This window comes from Camelus dromedarius, chromosome 21 (genome assembly GCF_036321535.1).
Source record: "Camelus dromedarius isolate mCamDro1 chromosome 21, mCamDro1.pat, whole genome shotgun sequence".
Taxonomy (NCBI): domain Eukaryota; kingdom Metazoa; phylum Chordata; class Mammalia; order Artiodactyla; family Camelidae; genus Camelus; species Camelus dromedarius.
In genome coordinates this window covers 12,760,975-12,779,695 of record NC_087456.1, presented here as the reverse complement: position 1 = coordinate 12,779,695, position 18,721 = coordinate 12,760,975, and the positions used below count along the sequence as shown (strand labels likewise).

General features: G+C 38.3%; 1 protein-coding gene across 1 annotated transcript; it reads left to right on the top strand.

Moving 5' to 3' along the window:
* The first annotated feature begins 316 nt into the window (after positions 1–316).
* SPATA45 (spermatogenesis associated 45) lies at positions 317–12,981 on the top strand. Its single transcript, XM_031438898.2, has 3 exons — positions 317–374; positions 7,014–7,328; positions 12,745–12,981. Exons 2-3 carry the CDS (start codon positions 7,052–7,054, stop codon positions 12,762–12,764), a joined length of 297 nt encoding a protein of 98 aa, XP_031294758.1. The 5' UTR covers positions 317–374; positions 7,014–7,051; the 3' UTR covers positions 12,765–12,981.
* The last annotated feature ends 5,740 nt before the right edge of the window (positions 12,982–18,721 follow it).

The window sequence follows — 18,721 nt, the reverse complement described above, 5'->3', positions numbered from 1 at the left end:
ATCTAATGAAAATGATCAAAGAAGCCAAGTGTAAGGCACTGCATAAAGGCTTCACTGGGCTGGGGCGCAGGGTATAGCTCAGCGGTAGAGTGCATGCCTAGCATGCATGAGGTCCTGGGTTCAATTCCCATAATAAATAAATAAACCTAAATACCTCCCCCCACCAAAAAAAAAAAAAAAAGAGAGAGAGTCAAGGACACATGGCTGATAACTAAATGATCTCTCTGATCCAAAACTCCTCTTAACCAGGATTCTATGAATAGAACAAAGTTGGAATGGCACAGATCAGAATATTCCATCGCTGGGGTAACGTCTCAGTAGGCTGATCCACACCAGTGGACTTCAAATAGGCTTTGGGTTGCTGTATTCTAAAGGTAATTTATTCTAATATACCTGTAGAAATAGTAATATATATTATTACTGAACTGAATTATTACCAAAATCTATATATATGTATATACACACACACACATTTGAGTCTTGTCATTTCAGTAGTTATGTTATATAAAGTGGCACCGAAAACTGGATTAACAAATACTGAGCTATTGCCCTTAGGGGGAAATACAGGATTAGATTCTTGCGAGCCTCTGGTCACATTTTTGTCATTCAATATATAACCTTGTTTTATCTGTGTTTCTGTTTAAAGACACATATGTAACACACATCATTGATTCAGTAACATCGAGCTCACAGCCGACAGCACTATAACTCAGCCCTGAGCAAGGCTTATCTAACACACGCTTGGCACATCACAGCCTTCTTACTGCCTACGAACACAGCACAGCAATTCAGCACTATGTAGGGGGGCATTCTAACAGCGAAGTCAACAAAAAGCACCAAAATGGAGGAAGGGTATAGCTCAGTGCTAGAGTGTGTGCTTAGCATGCACAAGGTCATGGGTTTGATCCCCCGTACCTCCAGTTGAATTAAAAAATAATAATAAATAAATAAACCTAAATACGTCCCCCCTGAAAAACAAAACAAAACAAGCCCAAAGCCATTAAAAAAAAGCACCAAAATGAAAAAAAAAAAAAAAAAGATGCTAAAAAGACCAGAAAAAGGACACGTTTGTGGTCCAAGAGCTGAAAGCAAAAGGTAGACAGCTGCCTTGTTCTACCTCAGCTGGGGACATGCATCTCAGGGAGACTCAGATTTTCCACTAATCTGTGCATGTTTTAGGAATGACAGTGAAAGTACCACAGTACTGATTATGGGATAACAAGTACATTTTGGTGACTAGGTGAATTTGCCAATACAAAATCCATGACTAATGAGAATCTGTTGTATATATGTGCTTAATATTTTCAAAGCCCTTTAAAAAGCCATAGATTCGGAACATTACTTATCTCCGTTCAAGAGACTGTAAAACTGAATTTTTATGATGAATTAACCACAGGAATCAACCTGTTCCTATGTCACATGTACAGCCAGTTTTACAGGCATGTGACCTTTACAACACACAAGCACCATCCTGCCCCACTTAGTTTAATACTCTGCTGTCACCATTGTGAAATTCTCAATGATTTTTCAGCAAGGGGTCCTGCCATTTCATTTTTCACTGGGCCCCACAAATTATGAAGCTTATCCTGATTACATGCCAAGTAAACAGATTTAATAACTAGGGGGACAAAAATACTATATATTTATGCACTTAAATAAATCTTTTTTTTACAGTGACTAATTAATATTTGTTGAGGTTTGATTGTATTAAGTTCTCGATAACATATTAGCTCACTGAATCCTTATGACTCTCTGTGATTTGGGTATTATTTACCAAGGTCATCCAGTTAGCATAGCTTGAATAGGAATCAAGTCTTTTTGACTCCAAATTCCATGCTTTTACCACTAGATTATTGCTCTGTCTAATTTTAGTTGGCTCCAGTTTTCACATAATCTGTAGTAAGAGTTTGAATTCTGTGATCTTCTTAGTGAATTTTTAACCAAGACATCTACATTTCGCTTGCAGTAAATCTATACAAATGGGCTTTTAACAAAATATAAATTAGCTCAAAAGTACATAAGAGGCAATTATCTTTTCTTTTTTCGTTCCTTTAGTCATGTCCCCATTTGTTTTCCAATTGTACATCCTCTAGAGAAGATAAACAGTAAAAGTATTGAAGGAGACAGAACTTTAAAAACTTTAATTTCTGACAAGTTAGTATCTCTAGCAAAAGCAAATTGAAATTAATGACAAAAATAAGGTATTGGAACTATTTGTAGATTTAGTTCACCCATATTTTCTTGTTTTCACTACACTGGATAATTAATTGGTGATTGGAATAGTTAGCAAGATTAAGGCCAATTTAATTATTTAGTGTTAATTGAGTGTGTAAAATATTTTGCTTTCTTTCAATTTAAACTTGCTAGTCCAATGTTGAAAAGATGTCTTCTCTTTTCTCTTTTCATTTCTGCAATTGACGTCTTGCCTAAAGAACTGTTTACTTAAATCACTTGAAAACCAAGGGATCATTTCCTGGTGAGTTGTACATTATCTTTTATATATGTGAGCAAATATTATTGGATTTATACCTTTAAGGAGGCCAGTTTCTCAACTGCTTTTTATTGGGCGCCTATATTACACAGAACTGAAACTCCAAAAGTTAATGTAAAAGATATGACGTCTAAAGTCAAGGATTTTCCAAGTGAGATAGGAGGGAAGGGGACAGGGCACAGCCATTCAAGGAATGACACAGCAATTAATACTGAAATGACAGAAGATTCAACTCCCATTTGGCCTTGAGGCTCAAGATGGTGGAAGATTTGACTTCTAATAGACCTTGAGCTTCATTATAAGCTCATTGTAATATATTAGCATGATCAATAACATGCCCACAGGCACCATGACAGTTCCAAGGCTAACCATAAAAGGTCAAAGAGTGGGCAATGGCCAAATTCCTGGGAATCCCAGCCCCTTCCCCAGGGTAGTTAGAATGGTCCTCCCACTTATTAGCACTGAAGCCAATGAGGCCATTAAAACCGGCAACACTGCCCCTCACAGCTCTTTTTGCTCCCTTATCTTCAGAAATGGCCCACAATTTGTCTGTGGAGTGTGTATCTACTTTTACTTTAACCTGAGCACCCAACCCCCACACCTCGTGGCCTTTCTCTCTTTTTCTGAAACAGCCTACACTCTATGCAGTATGTATCTCTTTAAATAAATATACTTTTCCTCAAGTGTGGCTTGCTCTTGAATTCTTTCCTGCAGGAAGCCCAGGACCCACACTTGGCATGGCACATCCCAATGACTCAACCGAGATCTGGGACACGGCCCTCCTCTCACCCCACATCCATTTTTACTGTATCACAAGGGAGACAGGAAAGAGAAAGCTAAAACAGAAAGGCTGTATATGCCAGAGATGGAAAAATTAAATTGCAGCTCAGTAAAAAACTTTGTTTTCTTCTCATATCCTTTATCTTAAAGAGTTTATTTTATGCTCTTAAAATTCCCAGGAATAAAATAAGCATAGGAGAATTAGATCCTGTCTGTGATAATGGATTAGAGAAAAATAGGTTTTTTTTGTTTCTCTTAGTCCTAACGTCTTAACATTAGTCCTCAACTCAGCCCTCAGCTAGGAGTCAGTCCCACCCAGATTCTCAAGCCTGAAGCCCATCAATCCACTATTGAGCATGAGAATAAATGTTTATTTTTGCATGCTGCTGAGTTTTACATCATTATTGTGGCAATAAAGGCCTGAGACAGTTCTTAAGAATCATTCAGGAGCTCCTAGTCTTTCTCTTGGCTCTGGGCAGAGGGAGGAGAAAAAAAGTCAGGAATTCCATTCTCCCTTAAAGCATTTCCGTCTGTGCAGGGCAATTATTTTCTTCAAGTAACTTCCTCTTCATAAGATTTGTTGGTTAGCCCAGGAAACTTTGAAAATATACCTCTTCTCCTTTTGTGTATTTAGGAATGGAAAACTGATGACTCTGGTGGGTTTCCTAAAACAACGTGTGTGATTTTTTGTCACTTCAAAGTGTTCAAAGTGTAAACAACCTCAAAGTCTAACAAGAAATTATTGTAAGTCGGTATGATAGACTACTGTCATCAAATATTACATTTTTTATTACTAATGACACATATAATGGCATGAAAAAGTCTCACAATGTTAATATTAAGTGAAAAGAAATTGTCTGATAAGTAAAATACTTTTCATTCATTCAGCAAGTATTTATTAACCACCTGATATGTAGCATGCAATGTGCTAGATGCTAATCCCAATTTTATTTAACAGCTTTACTGAAATATAATTGACACACAGTAAATTGCACATGTTTAAAGTACAGATGGTCCCTGACTTAACAACGGTTTGTTGTATGATTTTTTGACTTTATGATGGTGCAAAAGCAATATGTACTCAGTTGAAACTGTACTTCAAATTTTGAATGTTTGTATGTCTAGCTTTTTAAGAAGCTGCCAAACTGTTTTCCAAAGTGGTTGTACCATTTTACACTCTCCCTAGCAGAGTATGAGAGTTTCAGTTCCTCCACATCTTCACCGACACTTGATTTGGTCAATCTTTTTAATTTTAGCCATTCTAGTGGTTTGTAGTAGTATCTAATTGTAGTATTGATTGATCCCTAATGATTGATAATTAGGGATAACTGCTGAGCATCTTTTTATGTACTAACTTAGCATTCATATAACTTCTTCATATAGTACATTGAAAATACAATTTCTTTGTCTACAGCTTCTGTTGTCACTTGATGAGGAGTCAGCTGTTAGTCCAACTGCCCCTACTTTTATTCTCTGTTGGCTTTAAAGATTTTCTTTTAGTTTTTTATTTTTTTCAAATCTCACTGTAATCTAAGTGTGGGTTGTTTTTTTTTAATTCTGATTTTCCCCCCCCTTTTTTGAGCTTCTTGAGTCTGTGGACTGGTATCATCCATCAGTTCTGGATATTTCTCAACTATGTAAATCTTGTGTCAGTCTCATTCTTGTCCTCTTCACGTCCCATTCCACATAGGTTTGACCTCTCACTGTGTCCTCCACATATTTAACTTTTTCATAGTTTCTTTTTGTCCTGTGCTGCATTTAGGATAATTACTTCCGATCTATCTCTAGTCCTCTAATTCTCTCTTCATCTGAATCCACGTCTGCTGCTAAACCCATACACTGAATTTAAAATTATTTCATAATTTTTTTTCATCTCTATAAATTCTTTTTTGGTTTCTTGCTTCCCAAAGACAGTTGCAAACCTGTTTAATATTTCTTTAAAATATGTGTAATTGTTGTATAATCTGCCTGGTGCTTCTAATGTATGTAGATTTCATGGGCTTGTTTTTGCTGTTCTCACTTCATGATGCCTTATTTACTTGTGTGTTAGACTGATTATTCTTGGCTGTTTGTCACCTTTGAAAAAGTAGTGTTGGGGGTTTCCAGAGGCCTAGGATGAAGTTCTTGCAGAAATTATTTGAGTTTGTTTTTGTCAAGTACTTGGATGTCTTCCCAGCCCAGAACCCCTCCAGCTAAATTCTGAGCTTGTTGTTTCTTATACCAACCACTCTTGTTTCTCAACTTGCCATTTCCTGTAACCACGCTGGTTATGAATTTGGGCTGAAAATGTATACAAGAATGAACTAGTGCTTATAGCTTTTCATGGAGGGATTTCGACCCTCCTCCACCCCAAAGCTGTGGTTAGTAATAAGGCAACACTCTCCCTGTGAGTTGATGACAAGTGTGAATTTATTTCTGGTTCACTCTTACCCTGAGGGGGTAACCCTTTGGTTCCCAACCTAATGTGGACAAGGTCTACTTTAGACTGTCCATTGTGTGTACACTTTGGGCTTTGATTTTTGTGTCCCTTGTTCTAGAGGTTAGCAAAGCTACTTCTCTAACCCTCTGGGATCAGAAAATGTCCTCAGGGCAAGCACAGGTTCTGTCTACCTCACTGGGTCCTTGTTCTTGCTTTCCCTTCATCTGAGGCCTGATCATTTCTTATTCTCTTGTCATTTCGTTATTAACAAATTAAAAAAAAATTTTCCCCCAGCATTTAAAATATTTTCACCAGATGGTTTGTCTGAGTAACCTAGTCCATCACAGTCATGTAAATGGAAGTTCTGTTCATTTGTATAAAATGTTAATGTGAGGTTGTTTTTTAATATCTGAGAGTAGCCTCTGTGTGTTGAAAGGAATGTTTATAGTGACTTAGATTTCAAGTTAATACTGATTTTCTAAAATTAAAACATTAAAAACCTTTCTGCCAACTTTTGATTTCAACATGAGCCTTGAATTCTATTTATAAATCAAATTATTATTATATAAGGAATGATCACCCTTATTTTTTCTGAAATTAATGTTCAGTTCACCTAAGTTGAGACTAAACACCTCTAATCAGCCCATTTAAAAACGTAGTTAATACAAGTCCTTTAAATATTTTACATTCCCTTTGCAGCATATCTGATTTTTAAGTACTTCAAATGCCTAGAAATACAAACTTATATCTCTGACAAGCAAAATTTCCTGAATAGTTAATAACACTCATATATTTTAAAATGTATGTTTTATCATACCCAGTTTGATGTCTTTTTTTTTTTTTTTTTTTGCACTTTTTATAATGAATTACCTTTGGATATTTATTGGGAAAGCATCCAAAATGTTAACTGGGTTGTCTCTGGATCACAAGTGATTTTAGTTTTTTACCTTATACTTTTCTATATTTTCTTAATTTCCTACGATGCATACATATTTTTATAAACAGAAGAAGCAGTAAAAATTCCTAAAAGCAAGAATCAATGCATAGTATTACTTTCAAAACTAGTATGTATTTTCTTATAATATCCCCTCTTTTTGAATTTTTTTTCCCTTGAAGAAATATTAAGACCTTAGAAAGCAATAAAAAAAAGTGGATGAAGATTGGGGTGCTCAGTGGTGGTGATATTTTGCAGAAGGAGAAAATACCTGATTGTGAGGTAGTTACCTGATAAAGGTAACTGGAGGCACTGGTAAATACCTGCTTACAAATACTGGCTTCTAGGTCAAGCAGGCGACTGACAGTATTTTTTTCATTTGTTTGCAGGACAGCGAGAATCACTTGATGATTAGTTTGTCAGCATAATGGCATCTGTAAACAGAACCAGTAAATTAATTGAAAAATTTAAAGCAGACAAACAACATCTGCTGGAGAAGATAAATGAAAAGCGTGAATCTAACTGCTTGGTGGAAAGAAGCAACCAAATCAGCTTACTGCGAGTTCAAAAGAGGCATTTCAGTGGTGCCTACAAGTCCCTTCCCCACGCCCAAATCAAAGAACCTGTTCCTGACAGCGGCAGGAGCTCCTGGGTCAAACTGAGTCTCCTTGTTCACAGGGAGAAAAGGCACTTTCCACTAAAAAGTAAGATGTTACAGTAGGATTCTCACCCAGGTAACAGGAGGGATTTATAAGTTAGGAGTTATTTCTGAGGTTGAAAGAGGTTCATATGTATTGCTGAAAGGCAATCTGTCTGAAGTTTTTTAAATTCATTGGTAAATTAGACTAGTTGGTGAAAAATCTACCATAGACCAGCGATTCTCATTTTCTTGGGCTTACAGGATCCCAGGGTCCACCTCCAGGCTGGGTCATTCAATACGCTCTAGTTTGGGTCCTGGAATCTGCATTCTCAGCAGCATCTGATTCTGATGCTGATAGCCTGAGAACTACATCTTGAAAAAAAGTTGTTATAAATAATTATAATAGAATATAAAAACTTCAGAGCCTCTCTATCTCATCAATTTCTGTTGCCTCTGCGAAATTTCACGTGCAAAATTGAGATACAGTAGATACGACTTTGATAATAAATATCAAAAAGCGCTGAGGAACAATAATAAAATGTGGAGGGAGGTGGGGGTGGGGGTGGGGTGTAGCGGCAGCAGTGGTGGTGGCGGTGGTGGTGGTGGTGGTATTATTTTGCAGGAGGAGGAGGAAGAGAAACTGATAAATACCTTAATTGTGAATACTTCTTTCTTAAGACAAGAAACTGATCGTATTTTTTTCATTTATTTGGGGAAAAAAGGGGAGAATAATTATATTGAATACAACCAACAAATGATTAAGTTAGATCAGAAACAACAGAACTGCCATATAGGAGATTTAACTTCTTCGATGAGGAGGCTGTGACTTTACGCTTGCCCGGTGTTCTTAGTGAGTGGGCTAGAGAGGGCAATGCAGCATAGTGTGGAAAACTGAGATTTCTCCAGTGTGTTTAAAGTTAGTATGTAACAGTCATTTGTTTATTTTACTGAAAAAGTAACTCTTTTACAAGGAGGAATGCCTTTAGTGTTTCTAATTCTAAGCAGATCTGCACAATCTTTTATTCGGCTTGAATTACTTGGAATTAGATGAGTTAAGCCACAGCTTGTAGGTTAGTTCTCACAAGTTTTTAGCGAAAGGTAAAATCTACCTCCTATGACAAACATAGTTTACCACTTTACATAAATACACAGGGTTTTCTACAAAACAGAGTCTAGCAACTATAATTTCCATAGCCAACATTCATGATATCAAGACTATAAACCAACAATTCTGGAACATAAAAATAAACCTTTAAATATTGCAGAAAAGCTCTTTGTTTCTTTTAAGAAAACAGACCAACAGAATCTCAACTTTATGACGACAAAACACAGAATAAGTACCCACCTAATTTAAATTTTATGGTAATTGGTACATAAATATATGCTTCCTTTTTTAGCCTCAATTAGCAATTCTCAGTGGGTGATCCTGGGTCCACTGGATATTGAAGTCTATTTCAGGGGTCCATAAGAACAAAGCTACTTTCATAATGATACTGAGATATTATTTGCCGTTTTATCCTCATGCTTTCATGGGAGTACAATAGAATCTTCCAGGAGCAATGTAATGTGCAGTGACATCATTACTCTGACCATTAATGGAATGTGAACTTGTATTCTTGAGTTTTACATTTTTTTCTCAGTTTAAATTTCTAATGTGGTAACATGAACAAAAGCTTAATAAAGTCCTCAATAATTTTTAAGAGTATAATGGATCCTGAGACCAAGAATTTTGAGAACCACTTATCTAAACAAATGGTAGGTAGTTGTTGATGACCCAGTACTGTGTATTCTCAAAAGTTTATTAAATTTTTTCCCCATGGTTTTGTAATTAATCTCTGCTTGAAACTCTACAGTTTCAACTTTAATTCTAATCAAGGATAAATAAGCTATTAGGGGCTTATTTTCTTTTTATTTCCACAAGTGGAAAGTACCTGGGTATGGAGAAAGATGCTGACATTTTTTTTGGGGGGGGTGCCTGCTTTATTCTGAATACTGTGAAGTTTTGGAAAGGTCAACAATAATACCCTTCTGTTCCTAATCTGAGTTTATATTAATTGAGAGATAGATGGAGGTAAGAATGTTGGCTCTGTTACTGGAAAACAAATCCATATTGGAGGAATCAGCTTAAAAGCAGCCAAAGGTGAACTTACCCCAAAAGAGAACATATCCTACTCCAAACCAAAAGTTTGGGTGTGCCACAGTAGACTGAGAATGGATGAGACGACCGCTAGCCCAGGAGGCCAGCAGATAGATACAGACAGAAAGTCCTCATTTGTAAAATAAGGAGGTGGGACATGAACTCTACACCTTGATGCACTAGTAGAACCTTGACAAGTTCGTGTTGAATCAAATGATAAACATCATTAACTAGAAAATAACATCCTCTTTATATAAGGTGGCCCTCTCCCATCCTCTGAATGTTGAAGAACACCAAAGCTCAATACTGGGCCCTCTTCTCATCATCTACACTTAGTTTTCAGGTGGTCTCAACCTAGACAGATGGGAGGTCTTTAACCTGTTACAAGGCTGTTACATACTATTACACCTCTAGTCTGATGACACTGATATTTCTATTTTTGGCCCCGACCTTTCTCCTGAGTACTGGGCACAGCTATCAGACTGCCACCTCTACTTACTGTTATATCAGATTTACCACTGCCAAAAAAGAATTCCTATCCTTCACCCGCAAACACACATACTCATCCCTGCCCTCCCCTCATCTCAGGAAATGGCCAGTGATCTAAGGGTATCTTTGACTCTCTTCTTTGTTTCAGGTCCCACATTCAATCTGTCAGGAAGTCCTGTCAACTCCTCCTTCACAATCAGTCCTGAATCTGACCACTGCTACAATCATGATCATCTTTCTCCCAAAGTATAGCAGGGGCCTCCCAACTGTCCCCCAGCCTCCACTCTTGCTACCTCCCACATTTACTTCTTCATACAACAGCCAAGTGATCTTTTTAAAACATACATTAGATACATCATTTACTGCTCAAAACTGGCCTATGGTTTCAATCACACTTAGGATAAAATCCACACTCCTTACCCTGTGTTTACAGGCTCTCCATGAACAAGTCCCTGCTCTTCTTTTCAGCCTCATTTCCTCTACTCTCCCTGGCCTCATTTCACTAGCCATCATGGCTTTTCTTTCTGTTCCTAGGACATACCATTCCGGTTCCCACTTCAGGGACTTAGCATATGTTGTTCCCTGTACCTGGAACTAACTCTCTTTCCCTTGCTTTATTCAGATCTTCATTCAAAAGTCAATTAATCAGAAACCACTCTATATAAAAAGAACTTCCCAGCACCCATAACACCATACCCAGGTTTTTTTTCCTCCAGAGTATTTGTCACTCCATATTGCTAACCTTGAAAGCAGAGAGAGTATCTATTTTTTTCACTGTTTTTTCTTCAGTTCCTAGAATAGTGTCTGACACTCAGGAAATTTTTTTTTTTTCTGGCTGAATAAAACTTAGGACATGGAATATATTTTTGCAGAAATAATGGTGGACCTTACCTCATTCCTCTTGGTACCATGTCCTTGGGTGATGGCTCACAAACCTAGTTTCCCATGGCACCTTAGTTGCTGCTGTAGAATAATCTTTAGAAATTGAAGAGGATAAGAAGAAGGTGTACTTTGTTGGCCATAGACAATAAAAATTAGAAGGCACTTTACTCTTTTCCTTTGTACACACCTGTATTAGAGGAAGAAGCATATTTCATTCATTCCTTGTTTAATTATTAATCCATTCAACAAATATTTATGAGTGTCTGCTTTCTGCCAGGAGCTGTTCTCTGTGCTTGGCAATACAACAATGAATACAATCCCTGCCTCATTAATCTCAGGGTATTTTAGTGGGTGGTGGCAAATAGCAGTAGGTAGGTAAATGCCATGGGGAAACACAAAGCAGCACGATGGGGGCCGGTAGGAAGTCCTGGGTGGGGGATGTATGGCAGCCCTTTGAGCTATATGAAGATTACTCTCCAGGGCATGTGACATGACCCAGAACTCCCAGACTCTTTGAGGTAGCCAGTGTCAACAGGGATAAGGGACAGAATGAAATCAGTCCTAATGGTCTCAAGTGGCGGCAAGACCATGAGTGCTAAGGGTGAGGGAGGCTGGGGATTTTACTGAGAAAACTTGGAATTCTGGGGACACCTCTTTCCTTCTATCCATAATGATATGAAGACCTGGGAAGGAGTTTTCTTAGCTAGATATCTCCAAGCTCTCTCTTCAGTCTTCCACTTGGAGGCGTGAGGCCAAAAGAGGGACAGTGTTACTTAAACATACTAGCCTTAAAAGCAGAAGACTCGGTGTCTTAGTCAGCTTAGGCCGCCATAACAAGATATCCATCAATTGTGTGGCTTAAACAACAAACATTTATTTCTCACAGGTCTGGAGGCTGGAAATCTGAGATCAGGGTGCCAGCATGGTTGGGTTCTTGGGGTGCCCTTTTCCTGGTTTTCTTGCTGTGTTCTCACATGGCAGAAATAGCTAGCTGGCTTTCTGGCCTCTTCCTTCCTACAAGGGCATTTATAATCCCATTCATGAGGACTCCACTCTCATGACTTAATTCCCTCCCAGAGGCCCCACCTCCAAATACCATCACATTGGGATTAGGTTTCAGCATAAGAATTTGGAGGGGAACACAAACATTCAATCCACTGAACTCGGGTTCAAGTTCTGCTTCTGCCACTGAGTAGTCTGATGCTTTTAGTCGTTTAGTGTCTCTAAACTTTACTTTTTTAGTTTTTTTAATTGTAGTCAGTTATAATGTGTCAATTTCTGGTATACAGCACAATGTCCCAGTCATGCATATACACACATATATTCATTTCATTAAAGGTTATTACAAGATATTGAACATAGTTCCCTGTGCTATACTAAAGAAACTTTTTTAAAAGTCTATTTTTATATTGTGGCTAACATTTGAAAATCTCAGATTCTCAAATTTATCCCTTCCCACCCCCTTTCTCTGGTAATCATAAGATTGTTTACTATGTTTGCGAGTCTGTTTCTGTTTTGTAGATGAGTTTATAGTGTCCTTTTTTTTTCAGATTCCACATATGAGTGATATCATACAGTATTTTTCTTTATCTTTCTGCCTTACTTCACTTAGAATGATCCATCCATGTTGCTGCAAATGGCATTATTTTATTCTTTTTATGGCTAAGTAGTATTCCATTGTATAAATATACCACAGCTTCTTCATCCAGTCATCTGTCGATGGACATTTAAGTTGCTTCCATGTTTTGGCTATTGTATATAGTGCTGTTATGAACACTGGGGTGCATGTATCTTTTTGAATTAAGAGTTCCCTCCAGATAAATACCCAGGAGTGGGATTGCTGGATCATATGCAAACCTTACTTTCTGTATCTGTGAAACAGTACTTGTCCACTCTACCTTCATGGTTATTTTGGAACTATGAAATGTATTATAAGTTATATAACAAATACTTCTTATTTTTTATTTTTCAGATAATGCCATATTTGGATAAAGTGCATCTCCAGAGACACAGAAAAAACAATCTCTTTGATCCTACTTCAATGTCTGTCTAAATTATTTACAAATATTAATTATAAAAGAAGCCAAGGAAAACTATTCACTAGATCACCAAGAAAATACTGAATCACGTAAAACATATTTCATCTTCATTCCATCATTTAGACTTAGATGTTTTGAGGAGAGAATTTGAGTTATTAAAGATACTTTCAAAAATAGATGACCTAAAAGTTCACTTTACAGCGATCTTCTCTTTACTAATCTAAAACATTTAAATAGTTAACATTGTTTCTATAAATCAGTGGAATAAGTTGATCAACTCCACTAACCAAGTTGAAGATTAAAGTTTCTCAAAATTAACACTTGCTTCTATTGCTTAATTACATTAATGTACTCTGATTAGAGCTATGATTTTGATAATTTAAATAAGTACATACTTGAGAAGGTAACATAAGGTGCCTGTAGAGCACGTTGTATGTCACTGCCCACCCCCAAACTGGGCATTGCTAGACTCAGCTTGTGGCCAAATCCTTTTTGGCTACTATCACCTCTGTGTCACCACTGCTTGGATAGCAGGCTAGTTTTCAAATTTTAACCTGGCTTGTGTTCCTGTTTTGCAGTTCAGGTTACTTGCTATTCCATTCCTATTAACAGCCTATTCCATACGGCAAGCTGAGCACTGCTTGGCATGGAACCCAGCTGTTTATTGACATTTGTTTTTACATCAGTGAAATATTCACCTTTTATTTGGTTCCCCTTTGCCTCCATAGAAAACTGAGATTCATAAGCCAAAGCATTTTAATACTGGAAGGGATATGAATCAGTCACCTGGCCTAAAATCCTACCTCGGCTAGACTGAGCCAGGGCACAGTATCCTTCAAGTTTGAGGGTATGTAAAAAAAGCCGGATGCAAAACTAACTTTTTGCTTCTCAAAAAGGCAATCACCAAAAGACAAAAAAAAAAGGGCAAAACACTTAGTGTCAAGTTCACCTGTTTCACGGGCGTTGATAGAAGACAAGACTGCTGGTTCCAAGGCACAGGACTTATTACTCAGAGCACAGCAAGCAGCACAAACCTTGCATTTTGGTTGGTTCCTCTTGCCCTTCCCCACTTCCCTAAAATCCACGGGACAATATGGAGGTGTGCAGATACATGCCACCCACACAGAGGTTCTGCCTCACAGCTGTACACCATTGAGTTTCAGAAACCTAACCTTTGCCTGGTGGAAGACATTCGCTTTATTATTCTAGACAGTAAATAAACCTCCCCTTTGACCCAGTGGGGACATTATCTCTGTCTTCCAAGGCCCTTGGTGATACAGACACCCTTGAAGAGATAGCCTGGAACAGAAGCTGTCAGCGCCTCTGGTACAAGCCTGCAGAAATGTGAGAGATCTATGGGAATTATCTCCCAACACCTAGCAGTCCAAATATAGGTTACAAATACAGCATCAATCTTTCTTTGGCACAATCTGAGATGAATCACGGGAGATAAACGCATAGTAAATGAGTGGCAGGTTATGAACAATACAATTAACAACCCTTCTAACCTCATTTCTGTATGATCCCCTCCTCCCTCCTCCCTCCACCCCGACCCTTCTGGTTTATGGAACTACTTGTGGTTTTCTGCCTTATTCTGTCACCCTTCCCCTTCTTATTCTGTGTATCTGGGTAACATTAGTTTAAATTAACTTTACAGTAGCTCCCCACTTATCCATGGTTTCACTTTCCACTATTCATTTACTTGCACTCAACCACAGTCTGAAAATGTTAAGTAGAAAATTCCAGAAATAAACAATTCATAAGTTTTAAATTTCATATGGTTTGAGTAGCGCAATGCGACATCATGCTGTCCTGGGATGTGAATCATCCCTTCGTCCAGTCTGTCCCACCAATTAGTCTCTTAGGGGCCGGCTTGCTTTTCAGACCAATTGTCAGAGTATCACACTGCTTGTGTTCAAGTAATCCTTATTTTATTTAATAATGGACCCAAAGCACAAAAAAATGCTTGCTTTAAATGAAAAGGTGAAATTTCTCAATAAGGAAAGGGAAAAAATCATTTGCTGGGATTGTTAACATCTGTGGTAAGAACAAATCGTCTATCTGTGACATTTTGAAGAAGGAAAAATAAATTTGTGTTACTTTTGCTGTGGCACCTCAAACTGCAAGAGTTAAGGCCATGGTATGCAGTAAGTGCTTAGTTAAGTTGAAACAGGCATTAAGTTTGTACAAGAAGATATTTTGAGAGAGAGAGACCATATTCACATAACTTTTATTACAGTATATTGTTTTAATTGTTCTATTTTTTTTCTCTTACCATGCCTAATTTATAAATTAAACTTTATCATGGGTATGTATGTGTCAGAGAGGAAGAAATTTTCTTTTACCCTCCCAGGCTCTTCTGGCTGATCTAAGAATTAAATTGACACGAGACAGAGTAATAGGAGAAAAGAAGTTTAATAATGTGTATACGTGGGAGAGACCCAGGAAAATGAGAAACTTGCCAGAATGGCTGAAGCCCTCACTATAAATTCCATCTTCAGCTAAAGACTAAAGAGGATGTTTGGGGTAGCGGTTTTGAAGGAGTATAAAGCAAATGAACAAACTGACTTCTCTGATGCAAACTGTTTGCTGATTCATTCTTTACTGAGAAATAACTTTAACCCACAGGCTATGCCCCAGGAAGGAGATAACAGGCTGCTAATTTCAGAAGAATGGGCAGACCCTCCAGAGTTCCTCCTGAAGATTCACTGAGGTTAAGAGGAATGTAGCACCCTGTAAAATGCTGATTGTTATCACCTTTCCTGTTCCATCCAGGGAGATTATTTAGTCCCTCTTTGGAATGGGAGGGGGCCTGCCCTAGGCCTGACCAGGAACTTGGTGCTCTCAAGTGCATCTTAATTCCATTGTCTTCTCTGACTTCCAACCCCTGCCCCAGGAAGGGCTCCCTCTGGGAGCTCCAGGGAGAAATCTATAGCTTTTGTCTCTTGCTTTCAGCGTACTTTTCTCATCAGAACTTTTTTCCCCAGATGAAAAATGAATTCTTTTGGCTCATTGATTCTGCATATCATTAAAAAAAAAAAGAAAACTCATTTGCTCTCCTCCTCTACTTATTGTTGGTCATTATTTTTAAGATTAGAATGAACAAAACCCCCAATACATATATCTAATCTCTTGGTTAAGGCAGCAAAGATAGGACCAGTCATGATGCGGAAATATAAACAGAAATCTTGCAGCCTAATTACTTTTCAGATTTCTAGATAACCAAGACTCCTCATTAGGATAAAGTAAATCTCTCCTTTTACCAATTGTTTATATTCTTTAAATACTGTCCTTTTATAAGCTTTAGGAAGAGATCATTCATTACCCATGATATGGGTAACAAAACGCATTGGTTGGTTTTATAAGGTTGCTCATTTGTTTCGGAAGTCATTGAGAACATTATTCTGGGAAGATTTTTTCAGTTAGGGCAGGTATGTCAGAACAGATAGAATATTTTTGATCTTATTTTCCTAGAGGCATTATGGCCTACTCTAAAAGAAATATCGAAGGGTCTTCTCTAAATAGAAGTGAGAATCTATAGGAAAGAGAAAAATCACAATAGGAAAGGCAAATATATAGTAAGCATCGAAGATCACTTAAATAAACCAGTATGCAGATTAAAAAATAATGAAAGATTGCAAGATTATCCATTCTCCATAACACAGAAGTGAAATCATGAGTATTTGTCTTTCTTCCCTGTGATTTGATGACTATCTTTAGTGTTATGTTTGGATTCTTCTTTTTTTTGTGCATGTATCTATTACAGAGTTTTGGGTTTGTGGTTACCATGTTTATATATGGCAATGTTTATGTGTGACTAGTTTAAGTTGCTGATCTCTTAAGTTCAAATGCATTTTAACAACACTGCATTTTCACTCCACTCCCCCATGTTTACTTTTTTTGATACCATGTTTCATATCTTTTTGTTTTGTGTATTTATTGCACATACAGATGGTTTTACTACCTTTTTGACCTTCTTTTATATGTAGTTGATTTACTACCTTTACTGTATATTTGCTTTTACCAACGAGCTTTTTCCTCTCGTAGCTTCCATGTTTCTAGTGGTGGCCTTTTCTTTTTCACTTAAGGAAGTCCCTTTAGCATTTCTTATAAAGCTGGCTTGGTGGTGCTGAACTTTTCTAGCTTTTCCTTGTCTGTAAAACTTTTGATCTCTCCATCAAATCTGAATCAAATCCTTGCCAGCCTCAGTACTCTTGGCTGTAGATTTTTAATATATCATGCCAGTCTCTTCTGGCCTGCACAGTCTGTGCTGAAAGTCAGCTGATAGCCTTAAGGGAGTTTCTGTGTACATAACTTGATTTTTCCATGCTGCTTTTCATATTCTCTTTATCTTTAATTTTTGCCATTTTAATTACAATGTGTCTTGGTGTCCTCTTTGGGTTGATCCTGCTTGGGACTCTGTCTAGACCTACATGTCTGTTTCCATTCTCAGGTTAGGGAAGTTTTCAGCTATTATGTCTTCAGATATGATTTCTCCCTCTCTCTTCTCCTTCTGGGAACACTGGAGTGTGCCTGATGTTGTCCTAGAGGTCTCTTAAACTGTCTTCATTGATTTTTATTCTATTTTCTTTTTTCTGTTCATCTTCAGTGATTCCTACCACTCTGACTTTGGCTGGCTGATTCATTCCTCTGTATCATTTAATCTGCTGATTCTTTCCAGTGTCTTTTTCATTTCATCTGTTTGAGTTCTTCTTTATATTTTCTAACTTTGTTAACAACTTCTAACTTCTCATTCTGTTCATCCAATCTTCTCCTGAGTTCTCTGGATATCTTGATTATTACCTGGAACTCTTTACTAGGTAGATGGCCTATCTTCCCTTCACTTAGTTCTTCTGGGGTTTTATCTTGTTCCCTTTTTTTGGAATATATTCCTCTGTCATCTTATTTTGCCTAATTTTCTGTTTTTATTTCTATGTATTTGGTAGATTGGTTACACTTCCTGACCATGGAGAAGATGTCCTATGTGCCCTGATAGCTCACTCCTCTCTGGTCGTCAGACCTATATCCTCCAGGAGAACCCCCATGTGGGCTGTGTGGGTCCTCCTGTTGTGGCCGGCTGAGTACTGTGGGAGGTCTGGTAGGTGTGGCTGCCTTTGCTCTGGCTGGTTGCCAGGCCCTGCCTTGTGCAGAAGCTGCCAGGTACTAGTTAGCAAGGCCAAATCATGAGGTGCTGGCTGCAGAGTCCCTGGGGTCCCAGGGCTGGTGCTGGCCCACTGGTGGGCAGAGCCAGGCTCTGGGATGGGTGGTTGGGGGGCTGGGGTTACTGAGTCTAGTGTTAGACTGCTGGTAGGTGGAGCTGTGTCTCTTCCCAGCTAGTGTTTTGGCCTGAGGCATCCCAGTACTGGTGGGCAGGGCCAGGTCCCAATGCTAATAAACTTGAGGAAAGATTCCAAAATGGCACTTGCCAGCGCCATTGTCCACATGGTAGAATGAGTTTCCCCAGATTTTCTGCTGCTCGTGTCTATGTCCCCAGGGTGAGTTCCAGTTGCCTCCTGCCTCTCTGGGAGGCTCTCCAAGATCCATTGGTGGGACTGATCCAGGCTTCTTTCAAATGACTGCTTCTGCCCTGGGTCCTAGAGTGTGTGAGATTTTGTGTGTGCTCTTTAAGAGTGGAGTTTCTATTTCCCATAGCCCTCTGGGTCTCCAGAAAGTAAGCCCCCTGGTCTTCAAAGCCAAATGTTCTGGGGGCTCATCTTCTTGGTGTAGGACCCCCAGGCTGGGGAGATCAATGTGGGGCTCAGATCCCTCACTTCTTGAGAAGAACCTCTACAATTGTAATTATCCTCCTGTTTATCAATCACTTGCTTGGGGCGGGTATGGGTCTTGCCTCTACCATGTCTCTGCCCCTCCTACTCACCTCATTTCGTTGTTGTTCCTTCCTCGTAACTT

Excerpts from the sequence above, each read along its gene's own strand:
- SPATA45 (XM_031438898.2), top strand. The coding sequence starts at position 7,052 with ATGGCATCTGTAAACAGAACCAGTAAATTAATTGAAAAATTTAAAGCA. Across the intron at positions 7,329-12,744 it reads AAGGCACTTTCCACTAAAAA|ATAATGCCATATTTGGATAA; the intron begins GTAAGATGTTAC and ends TTTATTTTTCAG.